Source organism: Contarinia nasturtii, unplaced genomic scaffold, assembly GCF_009176525.2.
Source record: "Contarinia nasturtii isolate CC-2019 unplaced genomic scaffold, AAFC_CNas_1.1 Cnas_scaffold_810, whole genome shotgun sequence".
NCBI lineage: Eukaryota > Metazoa > Arthropoda > Insecta > Diptera > Cecidomyiidae > Contarinia > Contarinia nasturtii.
In genome coordinates this window covers 592,066-609,445 of record NW_022198157.1, presented here as the reverse complement: position 1 = coordinate 609,445, position 17,380 = coordinate 592,066, and the positions used below count along the sequence as shown (strand labels likewise).

General features: G+C 34.5%; 2 protein-coding genes across 5 annotated transcripts; one reads left to right on the top strand and one right to left on the bottom strand.

Annotated features, from left to right (window-relative positions):
- Window positions 1-1,817: 1,817 nt before the first annotated feature.
- LOC116341939 (tubulin polyglutamylase ttll-4) lies at window positions 1,818-17,340 on the bottom strand. Of its 4 annotated transcripts, none has more exons than XM_031769367.1 (8): window positions 16,992-17,340; window positions 5,688-5,762; window positions 5,467-5,610; window positions 4,507-5,238; window positions 4,266-4,437; window positions 4,156-4,200; window positions 3,543-4,092; window positions 1,818-3,453 (listed from the first exon to the last, which is right to left on the bottom strand). In XM_031769367.1, exons 2-8 carry the CDS (start codon window positions 5,732-5,734, stop codon window positions 2,183-2,185), a joined length of 2,961 nt encoding a protein of 986 aa, XP_031625227.1. In that variant the 5' UTR covers window positions 5,735-5,762; window positions 16,992-17,340; the 3' UTR covers window positions 1,818-2,182. The 4 variants fall into 4 exon arrangements, with proteins under 4 accessions (XP_031625227.1, XP_031625228.1, XP_031625229.1 ...); XM_031769368.1 differs by lacking the exon at window positions 16,992-17,340 and adding an exon at window positions 10,624-10,892; XM_031769369.1 differs by lacking the exon at window positions 5,467-5,610 and having other exon boundaries at window positions 16,992-17,339.
- LOC116341941 (endoplasmic reticulum resident protein 44-like) lies at window positions 6,578-8,716 on the top strand. The gene is made up of 7 exons (XM_031769371.1): window positions 6,578-6,774; window positions 6,850-6,991; window positions 7,059-7,150; window positions 7,217-7,610; window positions 7,716-7,842; window positions 7,921-8,057; window positions 8,140-8,716. The coding sequence occupies exons 1-7, from the start codon at window positions 6,748-6,750 to the stop codon at window positions 8,535-8,537; spliced, it is 1,317 nt and encodes a 438-aa protein (XP_031625231.1). The 5' UTR covers window positions 6,578-6,747; the 3' UTR covers window positions 8,538-8,716.
- Window positions 17,341-17,380: the final 40 nt, after the last annotated feature.

The window sequence follows — 17,380 nt, the reverse complement described above, 5'->3', positions numbered from 1 at the left end:
CTTACACATGTGGCGCGATAACCATGTGTCAAAATACTGGAACACACTGGAACATATGACAAAACATGGAATGGAAAATCGATTTACACATTTTCCACTGGTTTGAGTCTTTGCTATTGCCGTTTGTTTACTTTCTCAATGTTTTATGAGCTTACCACTCTCAATTATCTTCATGGCAAATATTTATGAGTTTTATCTTCGGCTAATTGCTTCGCTGAAATGATTTATATCGCGCAATTTTCTGCAAATTATATTTTGATAGTCAAGGAAAGAATAAGAAAAACCAATTTAAACGCCTTTTTTACGATGTGTTAACTTTATTCACATAAACATAGTTCTTCCGAAATTGAACACAATCATTTTTTAAGCCGTAAGCAAATTAATTATAAATTTTTAACTACTTTTTATAGATTAATATGAACAAAAAAAGTTTTTAAATTTACTTAAAATCTACATGGTTGATTGTTTTGTAACAGTATCATTTCGGCGCGATTTGCAAATTTTTATGATGCACACATTTGGCGCGAAGAATTTTATGCTGTCTTCCATCTTTCATCTAAGTTTAGTTAAATTATAGATTGGCATTGCTAAATTTATTTAATTAAATTATTCGAATATTTGGCATTTTAAAAGCCGAAAAGTGCAAGGAAAAGGTTACATTAATTCAAGTGATATTGATACAAATCAGCGATATTTATCCGTTATAAATTTTAAATTTAAAAAGTGATTCTTTTTCTTAAAAAAAATCTACAATTTTCTTGAATTGGCTACAGTAATATTTGGCTTAGAAAAAATATTTCTTGTTTATTTTAATTCTAAACGAATTTCGACGAGAAAAAAGTCAACAACTGTCGTTTAGCGATTTTGATGTAAATTTCTTCTTTAAAGAACTTCGAAATAAAAAAATCATTTTTGGTTCTTTAAAGTCAACTGCAAAACCATGAACAATCGAAGACTTTTCCGACTATCATTTTAACTTGCACTCGCAAAATCGAAATTGACATTTTTTAATACATTTTTTTTCGTGTGGCAAAATTGCATTTTTTTTTCTTTCAAAGGCCTAAATCGTTTTTTAGTACATTTGTCTGCTATTTTCATTGTAAAATTCAAAGACCATTATCACATGTTATTTCGAGTAATTGCTTCGTCTAAATTCTAACTATTTTCTTTAGTATGGAATTAAATCTATTGAAATATAATAACAATTTGGTTTGTCATTTAAATTGAAACGGCATCTTTGGACGCAAGGGTCACATGCAAAGCAAATTGATTGGTAATTGGAATTAGAAACCAGTTGTGTTAATTTATTTTCAAATATACGGAATTTTATAATTATAAAGATGTCTGTATTTGAATTGATTAGAATAAAATTTGAATGTTTTAAAAATTGTGGCCCGTTTTTTTAAGGGAGCACAAGCATTGGCATTTTGAGAAAGAATCATTTTAAAAGAGATTTTTTAAATTACTTAGCTTCTGACTAGAAATGTTGGAAAAGGACAACTTTTTTATTTCTTGGGCCAAATTTTGACATTTGATTCGTTGACATCAGAAGCTATGCAGTAGATTCTGAAAACAATTTTGATTTTTTTTATTCTCTGTTCGAAATGCCAAATTTTCGGTGTTCTAATCAGGTTCTTAACATTTAGCTTAGTATGTTAGGCCACATGTACACTTGATCTTTCGACAAGACAGTGCAAAAATAACATAAACAATCAAATAAAATATGAAAAACATTGAACAAAATTTTCGTGGAGATTAGACCGTGCTACAAATAGCAAAAAAAAGCAAAACAAAATAGAACACAGAACAAAAAACTATAGAATATTTGTGAAGTTTTATTAATGCACAAATCGCCTTTGATGGTTGCAACGAAGCAACCGAAACGGAATGCTCACATTGATTTGAATAATAAAAGTGTATAAAAAAAGCAACAACGCAATTAATGTACAATAAAGTAAAATAAGTTAGTAATTAAAATGAAATATATAAATTAAGCGTTTCGTTGCCGAGTAGACAAACTCTTCCCTGATTTTGGTATTTGATTTCCCTCCTCTTTCTATCTCTCTTTCTATTGTACTACAACAATTTGTCCATCGAGACAATAGCTGTGTAGAGTTTGTGACATTTAAATCTAACGTTAAAAAACGCAGAGTAGAGACATTAATCCTATTTAATGTACTGCTTAGGCGACGCTTGTTCGTTTTTTCATTGGCTGTAATGATGCGTTGTTCATGCGATTCGTTGTAATTTTCTCAAGGCTATCGTAACTAATGTCACGTTCGATGCTGGATGAAATTGGGCACAGTGATCGATAGTAATTGTCAATGTGAGCTAAATCTCTGGTCGATATATTCGGTATCATGCTTGGCAGCGCTTTCAAAAATCCATTGGCACCCGTTGGAATTGGTGGAACGTTTGGCATGTTTGATTGTGACGTGCATCGATTCGATAAGAATGATAGATTTTGCGTTAAATTTACATGCAATGTAAGTATAAATTCTAAATCAGCTTCAGACGCTTGTGCTATGAATTTATCATACAATGATGACGGAATCAGACCATAATAGCTGTAATTATCAACGCACAACTCCGTATCACGGTCGAATGCTTCCAAATAATCACCCAACAATTTGGCCACGATTGCTATTCTATCTTTAGCCTGAATTTTATTCGTATTTGGATTACGCATAAAACTTGGCGGTTTTATCGTTAGATCCGATCGTGTTATAAACTTCAAAATGAATTTCTCGTGTTGATTCTTTGGATCCGAATGATGAGCCTTCTGATCTTGTGTACTCAATCGCTTTAGCACGCATTCCAAAAATAAGGAAAATATTTTTCGTGCTTGTAATAATGTCAATTCATTGCCACCTTCCATGGCTTTTTGAAGTTGTTTTCGCAATTGTTGTGCTTGATGATGACTTTTTACCGGTATGCTCTTGAAAATTAAATCAACATTGGCCGTCACGAGGGTTCGTTCATACTGTTTAATGCGTTCGTCGACGTCATTTTCATCGGTTAATGAACCACCGTACAGTTGGGTGTGTACCATCATGTTAAAATTGTGATTTGTTAAAACGGGCGCCATACTGATTCCGTTCACAATTGACATTGGAATGCCGGTACTTTGATCCAAAAACATTCCATAACGTTGCATGCTATCTTGCGTTGGGAAAATACGAATGAAACCGCCGCGTCGTGCGTTTTGTGCTTTGACATTTTTCAAAACTCGACTCTCTTCGGCCGATAATCCCATACTGAGACGCTTACTAGCACCAGAGGCAGTTGTTCCTTTCATTTCGGCATATGATCGTCGACTCGATGCTGGCACCGAACTTCCGGAACTCTTGAAACGCATCCCTTTTCCATCTGTTCGAGTTGCTTGGGGACTTTGGGCCGGTACACCAATCAATGTCAACAAATCTGTTAGCATGGCCGATTTTACTTTTGTATCTGTGTACGTAAAATGGTCGTTTTTATCAAAAATAATGAAAAAAATGTCAAAATGGCGTGAAATTTGAAAATAAAAAAATAATAATTACCTAACGGAGTATCGATCCCAAGTGATGGACTCAGATTGACTTCGAGCAACCATGGACGCAGAGTATTATCGATGAGAATATCAAAACCGTACAATTCAAAGCAATTATTTTGATAAGGAACAAACATTTTACACGCTGATATAATTGATTGTGAACATGCGAATATTGATTTAATGATCACATCTTCGATGGCCTGCATCAAGCTTGTTGTATCATTCCCTTGGTTCTTGAGATGCCGCAATAGAGCGCTAAATGTCCATTTGTGGCCAACATCCTCGTCACTTTCCGTCGCTTTTATATAATCCGAATGATACTTGTTGATCGAATAATTGCACAAATGCATACATGGATTCCAAAGATTCTCGGCCGTTTTATCATATTTGACCGTGGCCAAGCGCACCAAACCTTCCTCATACAAATAGATTACCAACGGATCAAATGACGTCACCACCACATACAATCGTACATCACATTTATGCTCATCTATGCATAGCGGGTCCGAAATGTATTTGGATACAATCACTTGGTCGTCGCTTGGTATTTGCTCGGGCTGGAAAATTGGAATATTTTTATTAGCTTTTTTATTTAATTTTTTTTTTTAACTTTCACATACCGTATTCACTAAATAAATCCCCCGACCACGACTCGATGCTGCTGGCTAAAAGATACAGAACAAGACACGGTGATGCAACGATTCCGATGTGAAAAATGCATTTTTTTTACCTTAACAATCCATGGTCCTTTGTGTCCCGAACGATGTGCATGCTGTAAGTCCCTATACTCCAAAGGCAACATAAACGAGATAGGGACAATGTCAAAATGTTTCATTCCACGTAGTTGTTGCATTTTTTCAATATTTTTGTACAAACGGTCTTTTCTTGTTAGCTCATAAGATCTATGGCAAAGTAATTTTTATACATTATTCGAATTGAAGACGCAAAAAGAGAGAAGCTATTGATCCTACCTAGGAAAATGATTAACCCGTTGATACGGTAATAGACTTCTTAAAATGTCTGGTTTCATATGGAGGCCTGTCCATAGTAAATTAAATTTTTGATATTCTTTAGCCTCTCTCAATCCGTGACTAGATAAAATTCGTTTCAATAATTTCGTTTCGGTATTGGTAAATTTGTAGGTCATTTTTAACATTGCTGCTGGCATTTCATCGTCCGTATCATCGACTGTATGCTCACTGTCTGCCGGCGAATCGGCTTTTAATTCATGTTCACCCTCACCACCCGGACTAAAACCAGATTTTGTGCTAACGATCTTTGTCCGATTGATTTTCTTTGCGTTGGATTTTTCCGCTTTAACAATGTCAGCTTCTAAATCAGATGGATCCTCGCAGGCACTTGATATTGAATTTTCACTTGACGATGACATCGAAACGCTTGCCTTAACGCAACTCTTTCGATGTATATCGAAATGTGGCGCAACTAGTCGTTTTACCGATTCATTTATTGCAGGTGACGTGGTTTTTGCGTCGGCAACAGGTGGAAATCGACATTTTTCGCTTGACGATGTCGATGCGATTGACGGTGAATCATCGATTTCGTCATCGTCACGAGTATGGCGCATCAAAGCTGCCGTTTTAAAAACCAAAACAGCACTTCTCGAACCGATTGAGCCACCAGTTATCCATTCTGACATTGATGCTGCACTCACAGTCAAACCAACATCTTGTAAGATTTTTGTACTGCGAAAAAAGAAAGAAAAAATAAACGATTTTAGCGACGTACGAATTATTAAGATTTGCTTTTGTTTGATATGGTGTGCGATAAAATTCGATCTGTTTATTGGATAGGCGACAATGAACCAAATCAAATACAATTCGAACAATTAAATTTTGTGCCATTTTGTTCAGAGTTGTTCAAACAAAAATGGGGAATAATTAGAATTTGTTTACTAAATGGGCCAAAATTACCATATTCGATTTTGCTTAATCTTTTGCGATTTCAATGCCAATTTTATGTATTTTTTGAGTTGAGTGCGTTTTGTTACATGAAAATGTTCGCAATCCATCGAATCATCGTAAAATGATGTTCCTTGTACGCATTTTAATAAAATTCTAGTCAAAATGTTCCATTACTATACATGCGGAAAAAATGAGAGAAAACAAATGTGACTTAACACAAAAATACATACCTGGTGGTTTCGCTAACCCCACGACCGTTTTCAGTTGTCGTTGGCATTTTTCACGTCGAGTGTTTGAGAAGCACCCTAAACCGAGTAGTTATATAAATAGAAAAGAGCTGTGAACAACATTTTCATTTATCAAAATTGGAATTTTTTACGTAAATGCGAAATTGAATTCTTCGAAGCAAAAACAAATCGGAAAAAGAAACGTGTGTCAAGTAAGCACATCCCAATAACTAAATTTAAAATGTAAACACTGTGGAACGTTCAGTCGACAGGGTAAAAAGCACATTTTCAATTTATCAGTATAATTTAAGAAAGTTCGCAATCACTCAGACAAACATGAATGCATATTACATATTACAAATCAATTGAATGGTAATTTTCTAATCGTCTTGCAAATAGACGAAGAAAATAAAACGATTTGTCTAACGCGATCTATCTCTATGTGTTTGATTTTGCAGACGCTTAAAATGTGTTTATTTGTTAGTCTAAAGCATTTGAGGCGTTTGAATAATAAATTAATTTGGCTATGCATATAAAATGTGCGATACAGTTTTGATTGGATAGACGTGTAAAACATGAGCAATCCAAGTTTGAATCACTTAATAATAGCGTAACACATACATAATGTTTCGTAAAATCAATAACAAAACTGTCGCGCGCACCGAGTTTATACAGCGGAATCGAGATCATTTCAGTAATGTTTCAAAATAAATTTATAATGAACTCGATGCGGTTGTTTTTTTTTTGTTTAGAATGTCTGGAATGGTTGGGTAAGAGTCGTCGTTTTATTTTGCGTACATTCATCATATTTTGTGTCCCATTTCAACATTTCAATTTCGGTGATCGTGGCGACGCAACAGCGACTCTGTTGTGTTTTTTTTTCTGTCTTTCGTATCAATTTTGTGTGTGTACTCTTTACATTGATGAACAGTTTGCGGTGTTCCGTATTCAGTACAATACATCCATGCGCAATTTTCTCATTTAAGTACTTTCATCCTATTCTATGCGAGACAGTCGTCAATTTGCCGCCAATAAGAATAGATAACAGCCACTGTCACTCACAATGACAATCTACGTTCTTTTTATTTTGGTACGTGGCGACATTTAAACTTTTATTTAATTTCATCGTTTTCATTTCAATTTTCTGTTACATTTTCTGTTTTAGTTTGGCTATGCACTTTTCAATTCGGCGGTGTGTTTAAATTCAAATGCAAAAAACGAAGTGGTAAATAATGAAGTGGCGAATAATGAAGTTGTGAAACATGAAGTTGTTCAGCTTAACGCTAATAATATTGATGGCATTTTGGGTGAATAGAATTTTGTTTGTTATGCGAGTACCTTAGGTCACTGATTGTATTTTTTTTTTCTCTTTAGCCGAACATGAGTTAGTTTTTATCAATTTCTATGTCGATTGGTGTCGATTTAGTAATTTAATGCAGCCGGTTTTCGATGATGCTGCCAAATTGGTAAACGGTCCCATCTCAATAATTCGCGCAAAGAAAATTCACAAAAAATGTGTTTAATGGTTTTAGGTGTACCAAGAGCATGGTAAGAGTAAAAGAGCTGTGATGGCCCGTGTGGATTGCGATCACGAAGTGGTTATTGGAAAACGTTTTCAAATAAGCAAGTATCCCACGTTGAAAATCAGTTTGAACGGTGATATCATGAAAACGGAATACCGTGGACAACGATCACCTGAAGCGCTCGCCGATTTTGTACGACAACAATTAAAGGATCCGATCAAAGAAGTCATCAATTTGAATCAATTAAAAGACGTGAGTCCAAAGAAACGTTTCGTTGTCGCATATTTTGATCGACGTGACACTGGTGACTATCACATTTATCGCAGAGTGGCCGCCAATCTAAAAGATTTTTGTGATTTTTATGCGGGTTTTGGTGAAACGGTATCTGACGTTCAAACCGGTGGTGTGTAAAAATTATTACTGTTTAGATTGTAAAAATTCCATTTTAAGACGTGTAAAAGAACAACAATTTTGTTTCAATTTGACTATAATTTCGAAATCTGTTCAGATCGTCCAACAATCGTTTTCCGACCGGATACTGAAATGTCAAATCAACACGAAGAAGTTTATAGTGGAAATATTCATGCAGACGAGCTCAAAATTTGGGCGCAAGAAAGATGTATACCGCTAGTTAGGTGGGTGTTGAAATGCAATTTTATTTCAAGTCAAACATAAATGATGTTAATTTTAATGACGATGATTGTTTCTCGCAGAGAAATTACATTTGAAAATGCCGAAGAGTTGACCGAAGAAGGAATGCCGTTCATGATACTTTTTTATCATCCGAATAATACGACTCCCATCAAAGACTACAAAGCAAGAGTCGAGGCTGAACTCATCCATGAAAAACGTAAGTGCCCCCTTCTATGCAACAAATCAATGTGGTTTTTATGATGAATGTATTTATGCGATGACTATATTTCGAATTTCAGAGAATGTTAATTTCCTTGTTGCCGATGGCAAAAAATTCGCCCACCCACTTCAACACTTGGAGCGAACATTGGATGACTTGCCACTCATTGCAATCGATTCATTCCGTCATATGTATATATTTCCCGATTATAATGATATATTTAAGCCGGGCAAATTAAAAAAGTTTGTAGATGATTTGCATAGTGGTAAATTACATCGTGAATTCCATTATGGTCCTGATGCATCGTCCGAAGAACACAATACCATAACAACAACAGAAAAACCGGGCGCACATCCAACTGAAAAACCATTGTCGGACAATGAAATCCACGATGGAGATGAATTACCGCCCGACTCCACTTTTATTAAGCTAGCCCCATCCGAAAATCGCTACACCATCCTTCGAAACGAACTATGATTCGTTACGATCCAATTTATTTTTACTACATACTTTCGGATCCAAATGGGTTCGGATTCCAAAATGTGCTGAACATATATAGTGTGTAAATACATAGTCGTCGAATTTATGCTGATAATTTGTGAAATAGTGTACATGCACCGCTGCTCATTTCGAATAAATTTTCTATTTATATTAAATGGTGTTTTTATTCCTTAATCGCAACTGAATATTCCGGCAATCCTTTTGACTCTTCTTCTTTGAAAATGGCAATTTATGTGTTATTTTGATACAAAGTTGCATGTATTGTTTGATTTATGGCGTCGATGCACGATTCGAACGTTGTCTTGTATCGATTTCAGTAATTGGCGACGATCTTTATGCAACTTAGAAAATTATTGTCTGCTTAATGGTGAAATCAACAATCAAATTCGAAACTGTTGAAATAACGAAAAATCGTTGCAATTGCAACGGTTGAATGATTTATGTGTAGCAATTTTCGATCACCTGTTGAAAATTTTCAGCGAAAATTTGTATGCAATAAATCAAATGGGTTTCAATTTGCTGTTATTTTCGATTGCGACATATTGGTGAATAGTCGAAAGGTTTACGTCCGATAAATCTAGTTACGTGTTTCTAATGACGCAAAAAAAAATGCACCGTTGTATCACAATTGACTATCAAAATGCAAAAGAGCATAAGCATTGTCAACGATTCCAAAATGCCAAGCTCACAAATCATTCTTTAGCGATCATGCAAACAATGAGCGATTGACACGGATTTATTGTTTATTAGCTTCAAATGCGATTTAACACATAGCCAATACTACTTGTTTTGTTGCTGGAATGATTGAGAAGTCGTTCTCACAACAAATTCGATAGACACAAATAGTTTGTATATGGTCGATTCAAGTATGCACTCGATTATTTTTTACGCTGAAGGCCAGTTTGGCTTTTGTTCGTGACGTTCTATAACACGACAGATTATTTAAACAGCATTTCAGCATGTCAACTAACCGTTTATTCTCGCTCTCTTTTGTTTCAAACAAATCTTTTTTTTTTGGTTTGATGTTTTCACAATGGGTTGAGGTGCTATTTTATATTTTCGTTGCAATACATTTTATTTTATTTTTTAGCGAAAAAAAAAAAAAAGATAAAAACGGTGTGAAATGTAATAACTTTTTACCGTCGGCTACAATTTTCATTTGCTGTTGAGTTGTGTTGATGTGAAAATTGAGGAAGAAAAAGTTCTGAAAATTGACGATTCAAATATCGAGTCGATCAGAAAGCTGAGGTATTTTGCTTGTGGTCGAGATTTCCGTTCAGAGTACAGTTATCAAAAACAGTATCAACGATGCAATTGAGATTCAATTTGGATGAGAAAATTATGAGTATCAATTGTTGGCATCGAACAATTTTCCTATTTAAAAATGCCATTAATCTAGTTTAGTAGACTGGGCCGATATAATCGATGTGCAAATATTTGTTATTAGATTTTCACGTTCAACACGATATAATTTCGTATTCTCGACCAAAGTCATACCTAATAAAGATCACAATCAACATAAACATTTGCTTTAATTTCATCGTTTGCTCTACTTTTGTTTCCTGCACGATTTCAATTTCGAGTCGAAAAATTATCGTTGGCCCTCATTTTCAATCGGTTCACAACAAAATCGAGCGTGAATTTTTCGCATTGAATAATAAATAAGCGCAACTTCCTTTTTTAATGTGCATTTTTTTTCGCCAATCGCGTATTGGCATGTTCTCACTGATCAAGATGACCATAATGAGTAACCGAGCGCCAAGCGATTCATTTCGAACAAATCTATTTATGGCAATCGGTAGACTCCATAACAATTAATATGGACAGTATAGAAGTGAAGTGATTTGCATAGCAACGCATAATTAGTATTGATGTAATAAGCCATTTATGAAATAATATCGATGACAATCAAACACAAATATTAAAGGTTATCGCTCGCCATGAATCTAGGCATTTAAATTTATTTTTAAATTGCACAATAAATACCATCTGTGCGAAATGAGCGGTCTACGGGTCTGTGCGTGTATGTGTTGAAATGAAAAGACAGAAACAAAACAGGTACCTTGTAATGATCAACGGCTTGTAATTGGAAATCTTGTGTGGCTGTGCATACGTATGATCCGTCGATAATTGTGCGACCACTTTTGTCAGTTTTAGAAACTCATGGTACAACAACGGATTGCTCAACGTGTTTGTTTTCTTCGTTGTTTCGTTTCTTATTATATATTTTTTTTATATTTTGAACCAGATTTCACCGATGCAATTTCACATATATTTACCGACGAACGCAACTCAAAACTCAAGTGTTTTCTATGGGCAAAAAAAATGAGTGCATGGAATTGAATTGGTGAAAAAAATAATTTAACGTCGAAAAGTTATCGATTTTGAATTTTTTACACGCATCCAAAGTTGATTAGAATGCAACTATTTTCAGAGAAAAAAAAGAGAGAAAAATTTTCAAACTTTAAACATGCTAAAAATAACACTTTCACTTCATTTAATTGACGTTACGATTTGTTTTATTTTCATTATTACCCACACACACTGGTTGATAGTGATATTAAAAAGTACTTGGATATGTTAATATTTTACAATTTCATTTAGACTATACTGCGGTCGATTATTTGCCGCTGTTTATGAATTTAAAATTTAATCGCGAACGAAGATTAGGTAGAAAAAAGAAAAATTGAAGAAAATCAACTTCTTTTCTTGATGGTTAAAAGGCAAAGGCTAAAACTGATTTGTTCATATATCAAAATTCAGTTGTGTTACTGACGAGCTGGAATCAATGACTGACTCGTGCCTTCAAAACTAAAAATGCTAAAGCATGTGTTGTACACAACAACTAGTCAGACTCAAGCCATCCGTTCCGTTCGCAACCGACAAAATAACAACATAAACATAGAGCTCAATGAATTTATGAGCATAGAACGCCACAACGCTGTTTTGATTGCAAAACACACGGGGCTTTGGCTTACATATAGTTTTTTCCTCTCTTCTTTTTTTGTTCGTTAAGTTACGTTTCGTTTTCATATTTTTCTTCTCTATCATGTGTGTCGTGTTTTTTTCCAATTGCGTTTTCTTTCGTGAGCAATTCACAAATGGCTTGCGTGAACAAATAGCAACGCTAAAAAAACAAATAAATTCAATAAATGGAACCGAAAAACCCACTAGAGATGGATAGACAGACGTGTGTGTGTTCATGTATTCAGCCAACATAGATTCGGAAATTCGGCGAGCGACGCCTCTACTTTACTATTGTTTATTAAGCCGTTGCTGACATAAACACTCGATGAAGAGTGCAAAGTGTTTGATTTCAAACGAGATTTGTCGCTCCTAGTAAATACCTTAGCGCTGTTTATATCAACGTAAACAACCACGTTGTTCACACGCAAACTCACACACGATGATTTCATTGCAGACAATAAAATAACAGTGCACAGCAATTTTTCCTCCTCAATTCGAATATGAATGAAGTATTTCGTCTTCGTTCATCATTTTTTAGTGTAGTTTTTTATACCTTTATATGCACATCGTAAATAAGAGAATTGTTCGATCATCGATTTCCGTTGTGTGTTGAGTGACTCGATCGAACACATTGGAAATGTGCCATTAATATTCGGTTAATTGAAAATATCGTTAAAGATTCAACGGCCCATAAAATGATGGCAATAATGTCCATGACATGACTGCACGGGATGAAAGTTTTTTTCAATACCTCCATAGCAATAAATCGTATGCAAATGGGAATTTGAATGCGACGAACTTAATCGATAGTCATCGATAAAATATTTTGATAGGAATTTCATTTCTGCGGTACAAATATGCGTATTTACAAACTGCGGCAATATTTTGATATATTTATATTTTTTTTCTTGGATTCCATTTCTCGGAGTCATTTTTATGTGTGGCTTTTGTTTTGGCAATCATAACAAAATCCGTAGTAGCTGAATATCGTAGAATTGACTTCCTACGCAACCCATCTCAATATCGCATGTGTTCAATGGGGTTATTTTGAATTTGTGATTATCGAATACGTTAAAAGCATCGGAATCTCAACTTAAACTGCTTTGTGATTGTCTTTCAATCAAACAAATCGACAGATTTGCCAATTATCGATCTAATGATGAAATTTTGATTTGAATTTCCTTTATCCATGACTGCACAACAATTCTCCCGTGTAATAAGATCGATCTATGTATACATTGAAAGAGATTGGCTGTGTGACCGAATTAAGACATTATACTGAATACTCATTCGGAACAACAACAAGATTCATACAGTGAAATTGAGCGAATCGTTTGATAAATGAGCTGGCAAGCAATTGACATGGTTTCAAAACATATGTTCCTTTTGTTTCTTGGCCATAAGGTGTGCCATTTGTATTCGATCGATTTTAAACTTGAACTTGGACGCTCACCAATCTCATGTTGACCACGCACGCAATATTTTCGACCATTCATGTGGAAAGAACATACAAAAAAAAGTAATTTGATTTTCAAATTCAAAATGAATTATAGAAAAGGCTTGACCTTCCACTTCAAATAACGCGTTAAAGGCGAGCAATTATCGTAAGTACAGCAAAAACAAATAAATCTCTTGAAATTGGAAAAAATCGTGTTTGAAATCCAAAATGCAAATTTTAAGCACTCGCTGTGTTTTCATATATAAAATGAATTTATTACATTAAATTAAAATGGGAAAGTGAACGTTGGAAAGGTGCAAGTAAATAATCATAAAAGTATATTGGCAATGGGGTGAGCCTACAATGTATTTTAGAGGTGAACAAAGTACAGGGTAATTCAATTGAAACGCCATGTTAAGGCATAAGAGACATCTTTGATTTATTTTTTTGAAGAATTTGTTGAATGTGTGCGATAGTTCTGGACTATTCGTTCCGAGAGTGACAATCAATTTTAAATGACTAACATTTACTCATTTTTAATCCGTAATCTTATTTCAGAGCGTATGCTCACTTCCACATGTTTTCACAGCATATAAAAACTATCACTAGTTTTTTGTCTCTGTTCATACTTATCATATATGTCGGTGTTGTTTTTTGACACTCTTTATCTCTTAATCGACATCGACAACACACCGAATTCGTTTAGTGTTTGTTCATTTTCGGTTGTTTCCAAAGTTAATTTAACTGAATAGCGGCGAATGTCATGCAAAACGATGAAAAATGAGCAAAAATCAGTGCGAACGTATATTTCACGTGCAGTTAGTTTAACGTGTTGTTGCTTATGTTCTATTCGTAAATATAACAATCATGTAAATGGGTTACGAGCAAATAATAAAAAAAATCGTGTTCTTGTGCAAACAGTCACTGATTTGTTGATAATAAAATATATTCACTTCATTAGGGCAAAACTTGTGCAAATTGTTGTCTATTTATAAATGTTGACATTAACGAATACGTCCGAATACGTCGATTCCATAAGAAAGGGCATGATATTTGTGGTTAATGTTCCGCTTCTTTTTCACACTTTATTACTTTGCAATTTTTTCGTTAATCACATTCTTGTTATGTTTGCGATGACGAGAACGAATTTCTCAGTGGCCAAATATTAAGTTGCCAGGTGTGTCTTATTAAATTTTAAATCAATAAACCAAAGTAGTACACGGTATTTGGCATTTTCGGTCGAAGAAACCGACGAAACTAAATGAAAGTTTGATAAATTTCGTGTGTTTGCGCCTCCCCGTTTAAATTGAATTTTTGATGCAAAATGCATGGTTACAACGCCGGAAGCGAACTAATTGAAATAATTTTTCAATGAAGAAAATCAGCACGAACTGCAGCTCAAACCAACGAAAAAAATTGAAGAAAGGCAAACATCGACTTTCACTCTTACTTCACATTTCCTGATTTTATAACAAAATATTATTATTGATTTTCACGACTTTTACGTGAGTGTTTATAACTCATTTCATGACAAATCAATGAAGCGAAAAAAAAAACATGGTGTACTTTTCTTAACAAACTGATTTCGTCTTAGATACGTGTCAATTTCAATAAACTGCATTAAAAACAAATAGTTTTGTATAGTTTGTTATGTTTTTTCGTGTCACTACAAATTATATTTAAGGTTGCACCTCAAAAGCGTCATTTGATGAGAACAGAGGCCCATGAAAACATACCATATCGATTTAAAACTACAAATGTCCTTTAAATATTTAGTTGGCGTAAACGAGGCGCTTTCACTTTGACAAACTTCGACAAATAGAACCAAAAACAACCTCCTTTTTTTGAAATAGTATTTTGTATAATTACCATAAATTGCCAGCTGCATTGTTTAACACAAAAAATGACAATTTCAAAAATAACCGACACGAAATTGATGGAATCGATTTAATGTGACTGTTTTGTTTCTTATTTTGGGTCAAGGTATGTCAGTGATGAATTATAAATCAAGAACAACCAAAAACTCGACGGAAATTCAAATTCAGAGAGAAAGCATCTGAATGTAAAGCCAAACACTGTGCCACAAGACCAATTGAATTAGAAGCTAATCATGTAACATGACACATTTTATGAAACCGTCAATTTATATTGCGATTATCACATTTATGCTGTAAAAAGGCTGACGGTATGTCACTGATATATGACGGTGATAAAGTTTCCATGTCACCACATAAATCCTTTGGGGCGTTTATAGTCTAATGCTAATGAATTTTCTGCACTTGTACAGTCTTTATTTGAAAATTACGGAACGTGGAAAAAAATATGTAAGCTAAATTATCGTTTAATGAGATCAACAAGGCCATTAGTACTCAATTTTATGTTGCATATAAATGTTCACTTCCCAACGCCTCTCTGGAGATATGACATACATGAAATCAAATTAGGTGTCAATTAAGATGTCGAAATGTCTCTGTATGGGTCTTGATTTCCGCTTACATTTTGCTTGCAAACAGTCAGACGTAAAATGATGGAAATGACGTGCTTCAATTGGTCGTTGACATTGGTCTGAAGAATTCAATGTGACGCTATGCAGCAGTGAAACGATGAACGGAAAAAGTGATGTAATACTTCTCATTGGCAGAGGGAATAAAAGTCGATATTGTCGAATTCCAAAAAAAATTGATATGTCGCATGATATTGGCTATGAAAAACGTGTTCAGAATTCAAAACATAGTTATTGATTTCCACAAGTGTATTAATTTATTCCATAATTCATCCATTTTCGCCTTCATTACTAAAACAAAGCAAACAATGCGCTATGGGAATGAATGAACATCAGAAAAATTAATGACGTCCAAAATATAAATGTGGTCGAAGTGCCAATTTGGGTTTAGCACGCATATTTGTCAACATTTTTTTTAACCGTATTTGGGTGTTCACCTTTTTCGCTATATTTCAAAAGGACGGTAATTGTTTGTGAACATTTTCTTATGCACATGCCATTTTACCGAGCTAATTCTAGAGAATAAAGATGACGCATCAATATTGATCCCCTACCACGCTATTATTTCGAAGTTAAACCCCTTTTTCGGCAATAATTTTCAGTCGATAAAGTCTCTCGTCATAGCATGGCATTTGCGAAAATAATATGACACTAGTGTTGGGGTTCAATCTACCACAAATTTCGCCGAATCGTACAAATCATTGGGTTTTTCTTTCCTCTTTATTGCAATTATTGTTCGTAAACTTTGTTGACGCAAAGCAAAGGAGATTTTGCATGCTTGAATGCGATAGCGGTATAAACAGCATATACACGACGTGTTGTCATTTAGAGCGGAAAATGCCACATTTACTTATTATCTATCTATTCACTTTGTGCAAAAGCTGATAGGCCACGAATACGACAGCATTGCATGGATAATACCCAAAGGAAAACATAATGCACTTTTGGTGCGTAAGTTCACCCCAATTTTTCCATGTTTTCTTTTCCCAAACCGTCTTTAGCATATCTAGATTCGCTTTCGTGCACTGCACTGCAATAGAAAGGTGAATTTAATTTTTTGTGTTGTTTTCGTTGGGAACGAATGTCTTACAATAATCTTTATTAGATTTATTTGCAGTCAGCATGCATGTTTGATATTGCAAACACATTCACAACTTTTTATTTGGTAGTGTTGTCACGATGTGGCATTTAAATTGATTGTAATCAAATGGAAAATTGATTTTGGAAATGATGATGGAGGAAAAAAAATTAAATTTAAGGAATGATTTAGATAGATAGCAATTTTGAAAAGTTCATTCAACACACTCGTGGCCGATGCGTTTATATTTATAGAATGATGAAATACAGGAAATGTGCGCAAGTGTGTTGATTTCACGCACCCACATTTGATACATTTTTTAGTTTGTCATTCGGTTTGATGTGTACACACTCTCGTTTTCTTTTTGACATAAAATTTCACTTTTGTTTTATTCTCGAAATGACGTTAGAAAAAGTGAGATAAAAATCACCATGAGATACTCACCAGTAATGATGATCGCCTTTTTGCATGCCCACAACAAAAACAAAATCAATTTATTTTATGTCAACTCAACTCGACACTGTATTATGCTCAAAAGAATCGCTTTAAATTTTTAGGTTTGAATCGAAAACGCACTATGCTCTTTGGAGACAATGAAAGTTTTTTTTCTTTCTCGCTTTTGGATGCGCCAACAGACTTTCAATAGCACACGATGTGTTGAATGCTGATGATGATGACGACGTCTGCATTGGCCGGTTGCTGAGAATACAATAATCTGTGTGTGAATACCAGCTGGGTGATGGTTGTAAAGTGTCAAGGTAACAACTATTCAATGTGTACACACACATTCGCCTGCATACAAACAAACGCGAGCGCACACACACTCAGTCACG